The sequence below is a fragment of the Toxotes jaculatrix genome, chromosome 19 (genome assembly GCF_017976425.1).
Source record: "Toxotes jaculatrix isolate fToxJac2 chromosome 19, fToxJac2.pri, whole genome shotgun sequence".
NCBI classification, from domain to species: Eukaryota; Metazoa; Chordata; class Actinopteri; family Toxotidae; genus Toxotes; species Toxotes jaculatrix.
In genome coordinates this window covers 18,691,466-18,708,261 of record NC_054412.1, presented here as the reverse complement: position 1 = coordinate 18,708,261, position 16,796 = coordinate 18,691,466, and the positions used below count along the sequence as shown (strand labels likewise).

General features: G+C 40.1%; 1 protein-coding gene across 1 annotated transcript in view; it reads right to left on the bottom strand.

Moving 5' to 3' along the window:
* The window catches only part of ube2j1 (ubiquitin-conjugating enzyme E2, J1), a 41,883-nt gene extending 28,658 nt beyond the window's left edge, over positions 1-13,225 (bottom strand). The window contains exon 1 of the mRNA XM_041064827.1: positions 12,708-13,225. Coding sequence (XP_040920761.1) covers positions 12,708-12,738 — 31 coding nt within the window. The 5' untranslated portion in view covers positions 12,739-13,225. The remainder of the gene's footprint in view (positions 1-12,707) is intronic.
* Positions 13,226-16,796: the final 3,571 nt, after the last annotated feature.

Genomic DNA, 16,796 nt, shown 5'->3' with positions numbered 1-16,796 from the left:
TTTCATGGCTACCCCTGCCTCCTCCTGTTTACACAAGAGGGCAGGAGGTCACAGAGTGCTTGCAATCTTACTCAAGCTTAAAACTATTAAGACAAGAGGGCAGATGAGAAACTGATCCTGCGTAAATAAATTCAACCTCCGTGCATCAGCATTCTTGAGCATCTTGACCCAAAACTGATCAAAATACACCTCTTGTTCTGGCAGTTTTGCATTGCAAATATCTTTCAGACTACTGTATCCCAGGGTAATACGCTGCCTTCTGTCTTAAATGTAAAACTGTCCCCACACTTAGCAGCCAGTACAGATGTTTACTATGCTGAATGACAACTCCGAAACAGAAGAGACTTGAGCTGAGCTACATTTCAATCAGAATGATAAAATAACCTGCTCGGGGGACGTTACTGCATGTGCTTTTAATGCTGTGGGTCTGATTCCATCGTCTATTGTCATCTCTGCTCCCACCACACACACACGCATGCAAACCGAATTCCACCTTCATCAATGACAATCTGTTGAGTTTTGTGAAAATGTTAAGCTTCAACGGACACGCAAATTATGACAAATGCTGCGCCGCACACAAAGCCAACAAATTCAGTAACAGACAGGAAGCTTAACCGTGCAGTGAATCATCGGTGCGCTGATCTATGAACAGCTGAACATGTGGCTGCAGTGCTCAACTGTGCGAGCTCCATCCATCAAGAGTAGCGTGGCGAGGACAACCCTGTTTTTCTGAATTCCACTAGGAGATAAAGAGTGGGATTTGAGCCAAGGTTTTCAGACTTCCTGGGCCCACCAAATATCCGTCTCCACAACCAAAAGGCCACAGTTACTAACATGACCAGGTCCCATATTTCTCCTATTCAAAAGCGAAGCATTAATAAAGGACTTGAACTTTCTTTATAACCTTTTGCTGTCACACTGCCTATAGATTTTCAAGGAAACGGGCAAGACCAGATAACGCACACTCACAGAACAGTGCTTTTACTCAACGAACTGAAATACATTCCAAAAAAGGAAAAAGTCTTCACCACTGCAGGGCACACAAATAACACTTACATTCATTTAAGTTGCTAGGTAGCAGCTTTTGTAAATCATGTGCAAAAAAAGGTGATCTCCATTCTTCCTTTTGAACAGAATAGCTCTCTCTTTCTAGCTTTCTCTCTGTTCCTCTTTCTTTCCCTCAAACAGAGCACTGTGTTGACTGGTTATTCACTATACAACCAATCTGATAATGCTGCAGGCAGGACACTGAGCCAGAATGAGGCTGATTCAGGGCCAAAGTAGCATATTTTTGATTGATGTATTTATTCATCGGTAGTCAGGTCAGGAAAAAAACATCTGTTTGATCTGACTGAGAATCTGATCATTGACCTTGCCGTTAAACTTTACTATCTCGTTCTCCATAGTTTGTGCACAAAAAACTAAAACCATTTATATAAACTTTGAAACACTGTGACAGAGCCAATTCTAAGCTGTTGAAAGGATCAATCTTTTTATCCGATCAAGTCGATAATAAATACTTATATATGAATATTAAATACTACTTATATGATGATGATGTTTATTCTCATATCACAATAGCAATATGAAACCAAAGTAAGAAACCAACTCTGGATTGTATGTTTATACTGAGGCATATGTAGACTAATCTAAACATAAAGAGTCCGAAATGTTCTACAGTCTGGGATGGAGGTCACTCAAGGCTCACACTATTTTGGAAACTATACTAAAATAGCAATAAAACAGACAATCTAACTTAGACTCTAGCCCAGGTGACGCCATTTCTCCTGCAGGAGGAAAATAAAAGATGAAAGCAGTGGAAATTCTCTGAATGTAGGAAAATGAGCCTGGACATGACCAACTATGCAGCGCATAGACAAACGCTGAAGACTGTAAAGGAGATGGGCACCTTTGATGTTTGGCACAAACAGACTAGTCTCATCCTCAGAATTCCTATAACACCAATAGTACAATCAGCTGGTAGCCCGGAGCGCAAGGATCAGAAGTGAAGCGTCCTCAAAACGTTCCCGAGACCACAGAATTGTTATGCAAGAGAGGAGAAGAGAGCGGTACTTGGAAAAGAAATAATAACCATAGAGAGAGGAAGAGCGAAGGCAAAAAAAAAACAAAAAAACGACAGCAATTAGAATGAAAAGATGGAGAAGGAGGAAAGACTGCAGGACGTGTGTTGCTTTGCTGAGAGTATGAGGAGGAAAGTAAAAGCTGTGGAGGTCTAATTCTGGAGTGTGTCTATGTGTGTCTGTCTGTGTTGGTCTATGTGGGTGTATTTCTTTTATTGTCAGGTTCCTACATGTTCCCCATTTCATAATTCCAGACTTTATTTATGACCTTAAATCCTTGCTTGCATTAAAAGATTTAAGTCTTTGCTCAATGTTCTATGCTGATGGAACAGTCGGTGGTATTATGGATGCTAACTAGGCCATATCACTCTACAGATTTTCCCTACTTAAGACTGAATGATTTGAGAAAGAAAAAATATTTTCTATAAATAAAACTCGGGCCTGCCTGAAACATTGATATGATGTGCTTAAAAGTTTAACAGGAGATTTGGACAACACTGTTCAAAGCCTCCTGTCATTTACACTTAATGCTACCTGAATAGCCTCTGAAATGAGGCAGTCACCTACATCATGTTTTTAGAACATCTATCCCACAGCCTAATATAATAAAGGCGCACTGCCTTGTTTGAAATACAGATTCAGATACAGATGCCTCCGCTCTTATCAACAGAGATTTCACATTTACATTTTGCGTGAAATAAAATACGACGCTTAAGGGAAAATAACACGATCCATCTATTAACAGCACTGATAAGATGACGAGATGCATCAGGGTCTGTCTGATGGAGCTCTGCAGGTAATAACGACTGATTAGTTACACTGTGTGTTTGCTTTGTGGTAATTAATCACAGCAGAAGGTTGCATAAAAAAAAGAAAATCTTCCTTTTTTTTTTTTTTACAAAAGAAAGTGAAAACAAATGGCTCAGTCATTCAAAATCAAGTGTGTATGTGAGGGAACAAAAAAGAAAAACAGAGTCCACAGAAGGTTGAAGTGAGTTTAAAGTTAGATAATGATGGCTCGGACTTGTGTCAGAAAGCTCTGTGTTATTTACATTAACTGTGATCAAACAGAGGCATTTATCTAACCTACTTCCTGAGGGAAACCCTGCACCCTGCTGGTGCTCTTGAACTCCAAAAAACACTCTCAACCTTAGTACTGGGCGAGAGTTTTTCTTCCTGCAGCAGGGGACACTGTAAACACGGCCAAGGATCCCAGCTTCTACCCAGAAATGTTGACATGCTCACATTCCTCACAAAAAAAAATCTTTTTTGTTTGTTTGTTTGTCTAAGGTGAGTTACTTAAACGTAATTTGTAGGGCCTGATTATTTTTATTTCCTTGTTATTTGATATGTGAGATGCAGTGGCACTAAGAAAACACCTACCTTCTGTGCAGTAGATTAAAAAAAAAACACTGGCTGTTCCTGTTCCTTTCAGTGATTGAGTGACTGACTTGTTTGTTTTTGGTACTTATCAAATAAATACTTGCCTTGCCAACTAGGAAGGCAGGTAGTTGCACAGAGGGTGAACACTACACTTCATGCCAATTTTATGCACATGGTCAGGTCACAGCTGACTACCCTGATTTTATTTTACTTAAGAAGAACAGTAGGAGCAGTTTTAGTTGAAAGGAAAACGCATTTAACACAAAATGAAAATTGCTATACACAACAGATTTTAGTATTTAAGAAAGGACATTTTTTTCACGTCATCATTTTTCTTCATTTTCTAATATTGTGATAATATACTGTGGACTTTTTATCAGCGTATTATCTTACCATGAGCTTCTTCTATCAGTACATTCCTACTATTCTTCAAGATGAGATTAATAGAAAAGGGAATCTGACACCACTGCTAGACCGACAGAACCAAGGATGGAACTGTTCCACTATAATGTGTCTGAGCACCCAGCTTCACAGTCACTCATCCCTCACCCCAGGAGGCTTCCCCTCGAACATTTCAGAACCCCCCCTCCTATTCTTCAAAAGAAGCATCTCTGTTCCCTAAATTCTACAATGCCGTTACCATATTACTTGTTCTTCAAGTTTGTATGTGTGATCGTGTTTTAATATCTTAATAACCAAGTTTGGTCTTGTTGTAATCTCCTGGGAATTAGGACGCAATTCCTTTATTCACTGCAGTTGTCTATTAACATTACAGTTATTTAGGAAATGGTCTTAAAAGTACTTAAGAGGGTCTGAACAATGACACCGCCCCTGGAGGGCGAGCGCATCAAGTGGACTGATCGGTCGCTTTTTCTAATTTCTTTCCCAAACAATGGACTTCCTTTTGTGACCATTACAATTTTCCCATTCTGCCTCTACGCTGGCCAGTTAACTTCCACCGAAGAATCTTAACCTCCACACCACCACTGCTGCTGCAACCCCGTCTTCCCAATTCCTGACACCACCACCACCACGCAGACTCAGCCGCTGCCATCCTATGGACGTGCCAGTAACGCACTTCTTCTCTGCTAACTGGGTGATTTCAGAAATTACAACTGGCTTCTCTATCCCAACTCAAAATTTATCCTCGCCTTTACCAGCTGCATCCAGTGACAGTCACATCATTTGCTTTATTCACCTGTTGCATACTTTCCCTGCCAAAATCTGGTTCTGCCTTTCAATATTCATTCACTGTAGCGTCATTGGTAAGTGTTTTGTTGTGTTAATACTGTGTCGTTCTTTCTTAATAAAGGAAGTAGCAAATGTTTTATTTATAAAGTTGTCTTTGTTTTCTCTAACTTTATTTCACTATAAGAATCCAATTCTTTGATTCTTGTTCTACCAAACTTCAAGTTAATTCTCTTATTTGTTAAGTGTTTCCGAGTGACAATTCTGATTGGAGCTATATATATTTATTAAGCTAATATGTGTCATTAAATTAAAGTGTGTCATTAAATACTGGCTTTTGCATCTGCAATCTGTGTAGGAAGCCTGGATCACACAATACGCTCAAGTGAAGGGATTAGAGTCACTATGTGCTCGTCCGCACACACTGTCTACAGTAAGTTCAATTTCATTATGTGGTACATGCCTGTTGCTGACGGCGGCAATCAGTCTGATGTGTGGCCTAAGTTGTCCTGACAGCACAGGGAGTAGTGGTCTCCTCTGCAACTATCCAGCAGGTCTTGGCACAAGCCAGTGGCACAGGGCCTGATTCCCATGGCAGCGGCAGCAGCAAATGAGGCATTAAGCTACACATTATGGCAGTGTGGAGGAGGACTGAGTGTGGAGAAAAGACAGACTCCAGAGTGCAGTTGTGAGGAGGAAATACTATCTGTGTAATCCTCCTTCCCACAGTTATCTACCTCCACATACTGCATACACATATGCTGTTCATCTAATCCCTTGTCGAAATGCTGTGGATGTGTTTTTTCTTACCTCCTAAAAGAAAAGTAAATCACATTATTCTTTGTCTAAGAAAGTTGTACAGATCAAACCATTCTAGAAGATACTGACGACAGGGGTACAAAAGAAAGACAGAGGACACTTTTTGGTGAGGGGCAGATGAAGAGGAATGGAGACACTGAGAGAGCCACAGCTAAAAGCTATTCAGGTAAAACCGTCCTCTCTTATCTTTCTGGCCACCAGTTAGTCATGGTTTCCCATTTCGGGAATCCATGAGTGCCCTGCAGGGTGGAATCAGGAGCACTCAGAGGTGTGATAGGCTATCAGGGCTGGTCAGGCACTGCAGAATGAGAGGTGAGCTACTTGGGAGAGTCAGCTCAGAACCTCATCCACCAGCATCTTCTGGGACGGGTGGCTGGAAGCTCCAGCTTGGATGGCAGGGCCAGATCACCCTTAGCCTGGGACTCTAAGCTCCTCAGGTCGGGGACATGTTATCCCACTGTGAGGACTAAATCTCAGTGAGAAATATTTGATCTTTGGTCTACGTGTGTTTGGAGACATGTACAGCAGGCATGTACAGTGACAAACAGGCAGATATTTTCCCTGACCCTCTCTTCTTTAAGCTTCAGTTTTCTAACAAGGTGGTAGGATGGAAGACAAACTGTATGCCAAAACCATCAAAAGCCTGTATGCATGCCATTTTATTTTCATAAGGCCCCCAGATTTAGAAAACATGCACAATTCCTTAACGAGAGTGATACTGAGGGTACTACAAGTCCACATCTTTGCATCAATATGATAGACATTAAACATAAAACAAGGTGTAGTAGCATAATTTGGGCATTTGGGCATTTCAACATGGTCCTATGAAATTGTAACATAGAAATTGTAAGAAATACAGGACAAATAGGTCCAGTATGTTTACTGAAATAGAGGACATCTGAGATGGGTAAGGTAATCATTCAAAATAAGTGAAATATTTTGATAAAACCTCTGGTATAAGGAGGAATAAGTGGTGTCCTAAATGGCCCTCTCACGCTCCTGTGGGAGTATCTAAATGTGTTTCCACATAAAAGGTTGGATGTGTTTATGCATGTAATTTTACGGTGTGTATATTAGAATGCTATATATGGAAAATGTACTGATGTGCATGCTGAAACAAGTCCACGCAGTGAAATCATTAGTATGTGTCCTTACATGTTTTCAAGAAAACACCAAGTACCCAATTCAGTCCTGCTGCTCAAGTTATATGGTAAAAGGATAATAGTTTTCATCACATGTAATTTCTAATCCATAACTATGTACCTTGCAGATTATTTTCAATAGCTTTAAAAAAAAAAAAAAGATTGAGTATCTGAGTAATGTGGAATATAAAATGTCACCACTCCACTGAACATAGCATCTATTAGAACTAATGTTTTTTTTTTTATAAGGCCCTGATAGTAAAGAACATAGCTTGCATTAATGACCTATAGTAAAATGAGCAAACAGAAAACATGTACTTCTTTACTCCAAACAATATATCAGAGACTGTGACATACAGAGGTAGAGATAATAAGGGAAAACCCTACTCCTTCATTAGGGATGCGTTTTATATTTATCTCTGAAGGAAACATGGAAGTACACTGACACAAAATGACCACACATTAGACCATTTCACGCACATTTTCATGTTCCTTCCGGCTATAACACATATCATTTTTGGTGCTGTGAGAATGACTGAAATATGCTGTCAGTCTTGTTTTATTCATGTCCATTAGTGGAAGAGACACAAAATGCTGACACAAAATTGATGAATAACTGTATTTGAAGAACAAAGATAATGATTGATAGCATAATGGTGCAAAAAATAAGTTTAAAATAACCTCAATATCACTCTCTTTGAGGAAGTTTGCACTGACTGTCATTTTTGAAACCCAAACGAACTTGGAACAAAATCTGAGATGGTGCTACAACCACTTTCCTGGATTCTGTCTGATTTGACACCTGAATGACGTTCTTACCAGACAGAGCTATAAGTGTAAAATATGGGACCTTTAAATGTAGCACATAATTCTACACAACTTCCAGGCTTCATTGCAGGACGTAAATTAAATTAGACTAAACATGTTGGGAAGATCTGGCATTTAAAACAGAGTCTAACAGTATTTTTCTTGTATAAACAAAAAAGGGCTATAGCCCTCAACAGCAAACGTATCACTCAGCAGCAGACTTACATCTTCTTGGTTTTATTTACGATAATAAGCATCATTTAGCTACATGACTGAGGTGGGCTCTGTTTGCTGCAAAAAAAATAAAAACAAAAAAATAAGCTGCAATTATCCTTTCAAACAAAGCTCTGCACTGTTTCCAAAAGTGGATACACCATTAAAAGCCAATAAAATCTGTCGCTGGTAAACAAATCATTTATCACATAATATTTCAGTGTCTTTGCAGAGTATTGTTCTCAAACTTTGTCCAGCTGATCACAATTTCTTTGACCTGACTTGGCTCTGAACCAAAGCACAGTTTGGTTGATATGTCAGAGAGACTTCAGACCGGCTTCCTGATTCACTGGTAAGAAAAAAGAACTAGAAACAGAAAAAAAACACAAGTGTCTAAACTTTTGCTCCTGTTCATGTGGGAGTGTCAAGGGAGGGGGCATTTTGAATTTGGTTGGCACTTTATGATAGCTGAATAAAAGGGCTGTGAGCAGAATATAAATGTGTACTTGCCACTATCACAAGAAGTCAGGCCTCAGGAGGGTTACGTTTACAGCAGTGTGGCATCTGATGAAGTAGTTGCGATAGGTATCATCCTAAAACTTAGCTTTGAAGACACTGTTCTGAGATGGGTTTGAGCCCTGTGGTTTACTGCAGCATGTATAATGAAGTTGGCCTTGATTGCCTCACTGAGGGTTTAAGATGACTGGACTATTTGACACACTCTACGAAGCCTGTGCAATTTCTTCCATCTTATGTGAGAAGGACCTTTGTCATAGAGGCAACTCTATGACAAAGGTAGGTAAGACAAGTCTAATCTCTAACCTCAATCCCATGCAGTATTAATTTAATCTAAGGATCATTTGTAAAATTACTGATGATACCAGCATGGCACTTCCTAAATGCATTTTACAATAACTGTGTTTAAACACAAAGGCAGCGAAACAGTCTTTATGATAACAAAGATGAGCAGTGCATCCTCACACACCTGTCCTGTAGAAAACAGAGGGCAGCTGCCTGGCTGCAGCAAGCCTCTAAAAACAGTTGCTGAAGTGAGGTGTGAAGTGGGGAGTTTCTATTTCTGTTTAACGCAGCGATTCTACGTGAGTGCCTGTGCCCTTTAACATGTATTAAATGTGTCAGACATGATGGCTGCTCCCCACGGTTACTAAACCACGGGGAGCAGCTAAACTAACTTGCAAAATCCTGCGACCTCCACAACCTTACTTTGCACTTCACTACATAAAGCGGATATTACTTCTTACACTGACACCAAACATCGTCAGTGGACATAGATGATGCACTGCAGATTTATCCGGTATGATACACACTATGATTCCTAGGCATGCTGCGCAGGGAGAGGAGAGAGGAAGGTATTCCAGCATATTTTTAACACCACTGCCAGTGCCTGGATGCACTGTGACAGTCCACTGCTCCATATCCCCTGCCGAGTTTCATTTCCCATGCCCGCTTTTGGTTCTTCCTACCAGTAACTGTAAGCAGAGATGACAAGGAAAAGCCCCTTCCTACACAAGTGCCTCTGGTCTCTGTTGGCCTTGCAGAGGTCCAGTCACTAGCTCAAGGCAACAGGGTGATAATCCTTGTATGCCACATCATCTTATATAACACACATTTTGAGTGTTTGCCAGCGGGACTGATTCACAGTTGGTCCAGAGGGGAGAAAGGAGATACTATTGCGTAATAACAACTCCAAAGATGTGAAAAACATGGAGCACAGGGGAGGGAGGGGAGAAACTCTTCCAAAGTCTGAGCATTTTTTTTTTTTTTTTTGCTCTTTCGGCTGCTGCTGCTTCCACCTCATTCAGCTAAAAAGGAAAAGCCAGGAGTACAAAAAAGAACTAATCCCACTCTTTGAGTCAGCTCCTGAATCTTATGAAAACTGAGGGGTATGATAAGGTACAGTACGGAAGATTTAGATTCAGAAAACTTTATTTGTCCCCTGGGGGGCAATTTAAGGCACACTGAGCAGCATGAGGACATTTCAAACAAGACAAAATAAAAATAAAGAATTAAAAAAAAAAGAGAGAGAAAAAAGAACACAATAAGGATGGGATGGGATGGGATGAAGTAAATTTTACACATCAGAAAGTGCGCTAACTGTAGACGTTAAAATAAAAAATATACCATACAGTACTGTGAATAAGACCACCAGGAACATGCACACAAAAAAAATAAAAGGTCAGCCAGCAGTAAAAAAGGAAACAGCTGGCAAACTCAGGAGTTGTCTGTCAAGTGCGCAGCATCAGTGCACATTTATTTAGAAAATATTCATTTTCCTACTCCAGCCTGTTCTCAGTATTACTCAGTGAACCTCACTGGTGCTACAAGCTTCCAGCTACAACCGCCTTCCTTCTCTATAGCTTTACTAGAATTAACCAGAAAAGACACAGAACTCAAGACAATTAAACAGCAATGGCCAACAATAAGTTAAAAGTACTGAAACCATGACAAGTGACTAGTGTGACAAGTGTCCACATGTATCCATGACAAGTGACCACAGTAGCAATGTGAAATAAATCATTTTAATGAAGTAACAGGAATCTCTCACACACCTCACTGAAAGCAGAAGATCCTGAATGAATATGCACAACATAACCAGAGGATCCACTGTGAGAAGTTTAGCATTTAGCATTGAGCCAGATCGAACATGCACCTGTTCAACATGTAACATGTAACACTGTGGGTGAGTTTGATGTGGGCCACATAGTGGAAGAAACACATTAAATCAGTGATTAATTTGATACAATAATTCTTTACCTATAGAGATTATGCTAATCTTAACTCTAGCCCTGTAATGACAGCATTTGGAAATGCACCCCCTAAAATACTTGAGAGTAAAATTATTAAAATTACAATTTCTTTTTAAATACTCAGAAAAAGTATAGAAAAGTGACAGGAATGAATAAGAATTGTTACTTCCAGCCCTGCTATTACAACAGACGAATGACTTGCTTTTTACTTTCTCAGCCTTACGTAGGTGTAACTCACCATCTGTTCAGGTTACCACAGAGTGTGCTAGACTAATACAAATCTTTGAAAGCATACAGAACAACAAACATTGTTATGAGATAACAACCTTACTACAGGTGCAACAGGTTTAATGGAGTCTCACTAACTACAGAATAGTTTTACCCTTCCTCCCTCAAAATGTCAGTGCCTATTCACTCAACCTTAAGAGGACCTGATGATGCACACCAGGTGTGCTGTGGTACAGCAGTTAGCGCTGTCGCTGCTGAAATTATAAGTCAAATTACTGATTAATTAATGAACAGAAAATTAAATTATTGACAAATAATCACTAATTGATTGACTGGTTCTATTTTTGAAGTGTGTGTATTTGCTGCTTTTCTTCATCTTGCATGATACTAAATTGAATATCTTTGGCTTTTGTCAAAATAATCAATGACAAAAATAATCATTAAGTGCAGCCCTAAAATTTAACAGAGTTAAAGAACAATGTTTTTGTTAAACGATATAATACAGCAATTCTGAGACTGAACATTAAAACTGAAACTTGGACACAACAGTTCCACCCCAATAGCTCTAAACAAATAACGTATGCCTGTGGGTAGTAAGCACCTGCATTTGTGTGCGTACTTGTGTGTGTGTGTGTGTGTGTGTGTGTATGTCTGTCCTTGGAGCAAGAGCTGTACACCAGTAGAACACATATTAAGCTTGCACGATACACTAGCGAGTACTTGGTGACACGTGGCATGAACTCAGAGTCTAGATGAGTCTGCTATCTCCACTCTGAGTTTCAGTTTACCTCATAATACATATTAATTCTGGTAACAACTGCAAATGAAGGAAAACTGGTTGAAAATTTAACTGTCAATGTATGATAATAAAACCGACCTTATATAAGCATAATACAAAAATCTAAATGTTTGGCACACCATGTTTGTCTTCAAGTTCTACGATAGGTGCAAAGACCCATTTACTCAGCTGGCCAAGTAGGTCTGTTATACACTAAAATCCTGAGGTAGAAAAATCCAAACAGACTATCCACATGTCCAAATGTCAACAAACACAATATTATTTGCATATTTATTCACTTGCACAAGCCTTACAAACACAGTATGGTAAACAACCACCAAATGAATTTATAAAAACTTTAACTGTGTTTTGTAATTTTGTCTCTCAGACTCTGTATAGCTGGTTTAATAATAACTCCTCCATTACTTACAACACTTAACTGACTTCCATGCATTTAACTGACTGGCTGCTTGATAGAATATTAACCTGCAACTATTCTGATGTTTAACCAACACTTAGTCATTTTCAAGCAAAAATGATGAACTAATTCTCTGATTCCAGCTTCTCAAATGTTAAGATTTGAAGCTGTTTTTGTCATATATGATGGTAAACTGGATACCTTTAGTTTCATGGGGAAAATATGAAGTTACACATTACCAACAACAGTCATGTTTGATAAACCAATCGCTAAGAAACAGCATGCTGCTGTGGAAAACATGGAGTTCTGATACTGACTGTAGTTCACTTGCTAAGAAAACAACCCATCTACTGTACATCGAGCACTGTCAGCAAATATCCTCACAAATCAGCTCCATCACCCTAATGAGTCCACCTGGGTCATCTTCTGTGTTCAAAACCCTTCCTTCTGCTAACTGTTCTAGCTAAAACCAGGAAAACAGTCTTGATAAATGCCCATGACTGAAGCTACACAAGCAGACGTGTCCTAAACAAAGTCTAGCAATACACAACTCAACACCACGTACTCTTTAAGCGCTGAAGGGCTGTGGAAGCTAAATGTATACCTGTATAGGTGTTTTTGTTCTGGATACTGCATAGTGCAAAAAGTACGTCCATACATAGAAGCTAGCAAGCACAAACACAAAGAAATACAATCGATACACCTAAGATGAGCCTCATGATAGAGTAGTCATTTTATTTTGACGGATGTGGCTCACAGTTATTGTATAATAATTAAGAACTGTCAGCAGTAAACTGGTGGATTTCCGTTGTGTGAGTCGTGTTAGCAAGCTTACTGACAGCTGTAGCACAACAGAAAAACAACAATTAAAGATAAGCTTACCTGGACTCTTGAGGTTATATTTATTCTCCATACTGGCCGACGTTGAGTACTCAGTTAATTGATGAAGTGCTGTTGAGTTTATGCTGCTAACTCGCTCGCTAGCTACCAGCTACTTACTTAACGTTAGCTTAACTTAGCAGCCCGGCTAGCTTTCTTTGGTCCTCAAATATGAGCTTGACAGGTGAAACCGAAGGTCGTACACTCTCTCCGGTGCTCCGGTGTGTAACAAAGACAGAGGACTATATATATCCAGCCGTCACAAGACTACATAAGAGTTGTTCCTCAAGTTATCCGCTGTTTCCCGTTTTGAAACTGTTTGTTAAATGTTATCCGCGTGACGTCATTTGTGGAAACGTAAACAGGAAGTGAGTGACTGGCTGGATCACGGATGAACTGGGACGCATCTGCTGTGTTCAAGGCAAATGGGAAGCCCTGACTTTCCGACCTCCTGCTAGAAGAAGTACAACGGGGAGCCACTCACAGTCTCCAACACCTGAAGAGCTCTTACATATTATGCACCTACCCCGGCTTCGTGGAGAAGCCGTTGTCTGACGTCACACGACGATGGCGGCATCCATGGAGGCGTACACTGTAAAATGATAATCAACTTAACTTAGATATATATTTTAGATAGATTTATTTATGATTCTGTTATGTTAAGCTTTTTATGTTTGTCTTTAAGTTAAATCTGTCTGTCCTTAATTTATTTTATTTTACATTCAATTTGTTTTTAGTGTCATGTAATTTAGTTCCTCTCTTTCGCATTTCAGTGAACAAGGGGAGGGGTGTTGTACGCTACTGTATTTGTGTTAGAGTAGTGAAGGGAATTTTTAGATGTTTCTAAGTATAAAACTGCTATAAAATAAAATATCTAGTCTGTCATCTGTTACCTCTGGTTTGTTTCTCCTCTGTTTTGTATGCAAGGATGCTGCACTGTTGACAGTTAATTTGTCTAATCACTCGCCAAAAACACTACACATTTTTTTAACGTTTGGAGAAATTTCAACAGGGAACTTCTGACCTCTGACTTTGAATGAAACGCCGCATTACGCCCAGCCCTAATGTCCACACCCACAAAGTGTGTGAAGGTCTTAGGGTTGTCATACTGTCACACTGTCAAGTGCATGAGGGCTCTCTCACGGACGTTTTTGATCCCTCTATGCACATGCATTTCTGCAGACTTTCCCTGATGGAATTAGCCACAGTTCATAGTGTTGTGACAGGGTTTAAAAAATGGTAAACAAATAGCTTCAGTACAAGGGTTCACAAATTCAGATTCACAAACTATATGTTTAACATTGAAATACTGTATGAAATATCAGAGTCAAAGCCTTTGTTGTCATATGTGCACAGTGAAATTCGTCCTGGGCCATCTACTGTGAATGCCATATATCAAAGAAACAAGAAGTATAAAAAATGAAAAATATAAAAATGAAAATAAATAAATAAAAATATCAGGAGGGATAAAAGTGAAGCTTCCTGTATGGTGAGGTGGGTTAGGATTGGCACAGGGAGAATGGATTAGATCTGCTGATCGGTCTGATGGCCTAAGGATAAAAAGCTCTCCTGAATTTCACACTTCCTGCCAGAGGGCATAAGAGTGAAAAATCTGTGTTGGGGGGTGGATGGAAGCTTTGAAGATGCTGCAGGCTCTTCTACAGACTCTCTGGTGGTGGATGTCCTGCAGAGATGGTAGGGGCACCCTGACAGTCTTCTCAGCAAGTCTTTACCACTCTCTGGAGGTGTTTGTGGTCCATTGCAGTGCACCGTGATGCAGCTTGTCAAGATGCTCTCTATGATGCAACTGTAGAGGCTGCTAAGAAGCCTCAGTGATGTGCTGAACTTACTCAGTCTCCTTAGAATGCACTTTCTTGACCAACTGTTGTGCTCTCTTGACCAGCTGGGTGATGTTGCATGTCCAGCTGCGATCATCACCGATGTGGATGCCCAGGAATTTAAAACTGCTGACCCTCTTCACCTCAGAGTCATGGGCTGTCATAGGCAGCGCTGCTGAGACAGCCTCCTCAGTGGATCTGCTGGGGCAGTATGCATACTACCCATAATGCACACTTATTAGCATATAAACAAAACATAATGTTGTGCTCAGAAACCAAGTTCCAATAACAGCGAATCAGCCCTGATCATGGATGATTTCATTATTTTAGTATTCTTAACTGATCCTTCATCAATAAATCAAATTAAGCTGTTTAGAAACACTTAAAATATTATCAAGCCTTCCAGCATGCACTGTATCTGGGTTACATGGTGTTTTCTCTAAAATAAGAAACAACCCCTTCAGTTACTTCTTATTCCTGAACGCTGAGGGAAGCTACATAACCAATGGATGCTTTTGGTGGCACTGTAAAGTGAATAGGGGAAAAATGAGATATTCTACGCCCCAGCTTTTGTTTGACTGTTGTCAAAGTGGCGACAGTCGCTGTGACTCTGCTTCATGTGACTTTGACAGAGATTTGAACATCTCTCAGGCTGTTTTTAAACCACTTCACCGCGAGACGCTGCCGACATCTTTCAAATCCCACTAGAGGTGAAGACACTCATTTATGATTTCTCTCTGCTGAAACTGTACATCTTCATGTTTCAACCGAACTGCCTCCATCCTATCTGCCTCGTCCTGCCGCCAGATGTTCCAAAGGCGAAGATTTTAACGTCAAAAAACTATCTAAATGTCTTTCCTTTTCACCTCCTTTTCCCCTTAAACATTAATGCAGTTATCCAAGGGATGAAATATCAAGAACATTGCAGTTGCAGGGATGAAGCAATAGACAGAAATCTGTGAGTCACAGGCCAGATTATTTTAAGGGAATTTCACAGAGATTTTACTGGTACTTTAGAAGCTTTATGGAGGCTAATGAGGGCTACCTTGACCTTGAGCTCATGAGCTCAGGGAGGGGGAACTACCAAAAGATGGGGATGGGGGGCTGTGAAAATCACACTGCAAGTGACCTTTATCAGGCATTTGACACAGCAAATGACTACAATTATACACAAACACACACACACACACACACACACACACACACACACACACACACACACACACACACACACACACACACACACACACACATACACACACACACACACACACACAAACACACACATTTAAATATGTGGCTGTATAGGGATGAACATGCATCATTCTGACCCTACCATCTGCAGTCTCACACAGGAAATCTGGATTATCCAGACCAAGATATGTTTTTCCATCTGCAGCTGTCCAGTTTTGGTGAGTCTGTGTCCACGTCAGCCTCAGGTTTCTGTTCTTGGCTGACAGAACTAGATCCTGATGTGGTCTCTGCTGTTGTAGTCCATCCACCTCAAGGTTGGATGTTGTTCATTCCGAGGTGCTTTTCAGTTCACCACAGTTGTACAGAGTGGTTATTTGAGTTACTGTAGCCTTTCTGTCAGCTCCAACCGGTCTGACCATTCTCCTCTGACCTCTCTCATCACAAAAGGCATTTCTATCCGCAGAACTGCTGCACCCTGGGTATTTTTGTTTTTTCACACCATTCTGCATTAAAGTCTAGAGACTCTAGTTTAAATTGTTAAAATCCCAGGAGATCAGCAGTTTCAGAAATACTCAAACCAGCTCATCATTCCGCTGTTAACCTGAGATCACATTTTTTCCCCAATTCTGATGTTTGATGTGAACATTAACTGAAGCTCCTGACCTGTAGCTGTGGGCTGCCACATAACTGGCTAGATACATAAACACTCTTAGAGGCTAAGTAATAAACAATCCCATAATAAACTACACCTGGGAAGGGGAAGAGGAAAGGAAAGATATTGTTTAGGCCCAATAAGGTGAATTTCCCTAAAGTACCCTAAAAAATAAAATACAAAAATTATTATCAGTGAGTAATAACCACCATTCTGAAGAAACCCAGTCCTCCTCACTTTCACCATGTTAGAGGTGCAGCACCATCTCTGTCCCTGCAAAGATGAGGTGTTGAGGATTTTTTTATCCATAAAAGGATGGGGCTAACTGTTACAGACGTCTGCGGCTTACGATGCTTCAAACAGTCAGTGCTTCCTTTTTGTATATTAGGCCCCCACATTAAAAGGCAA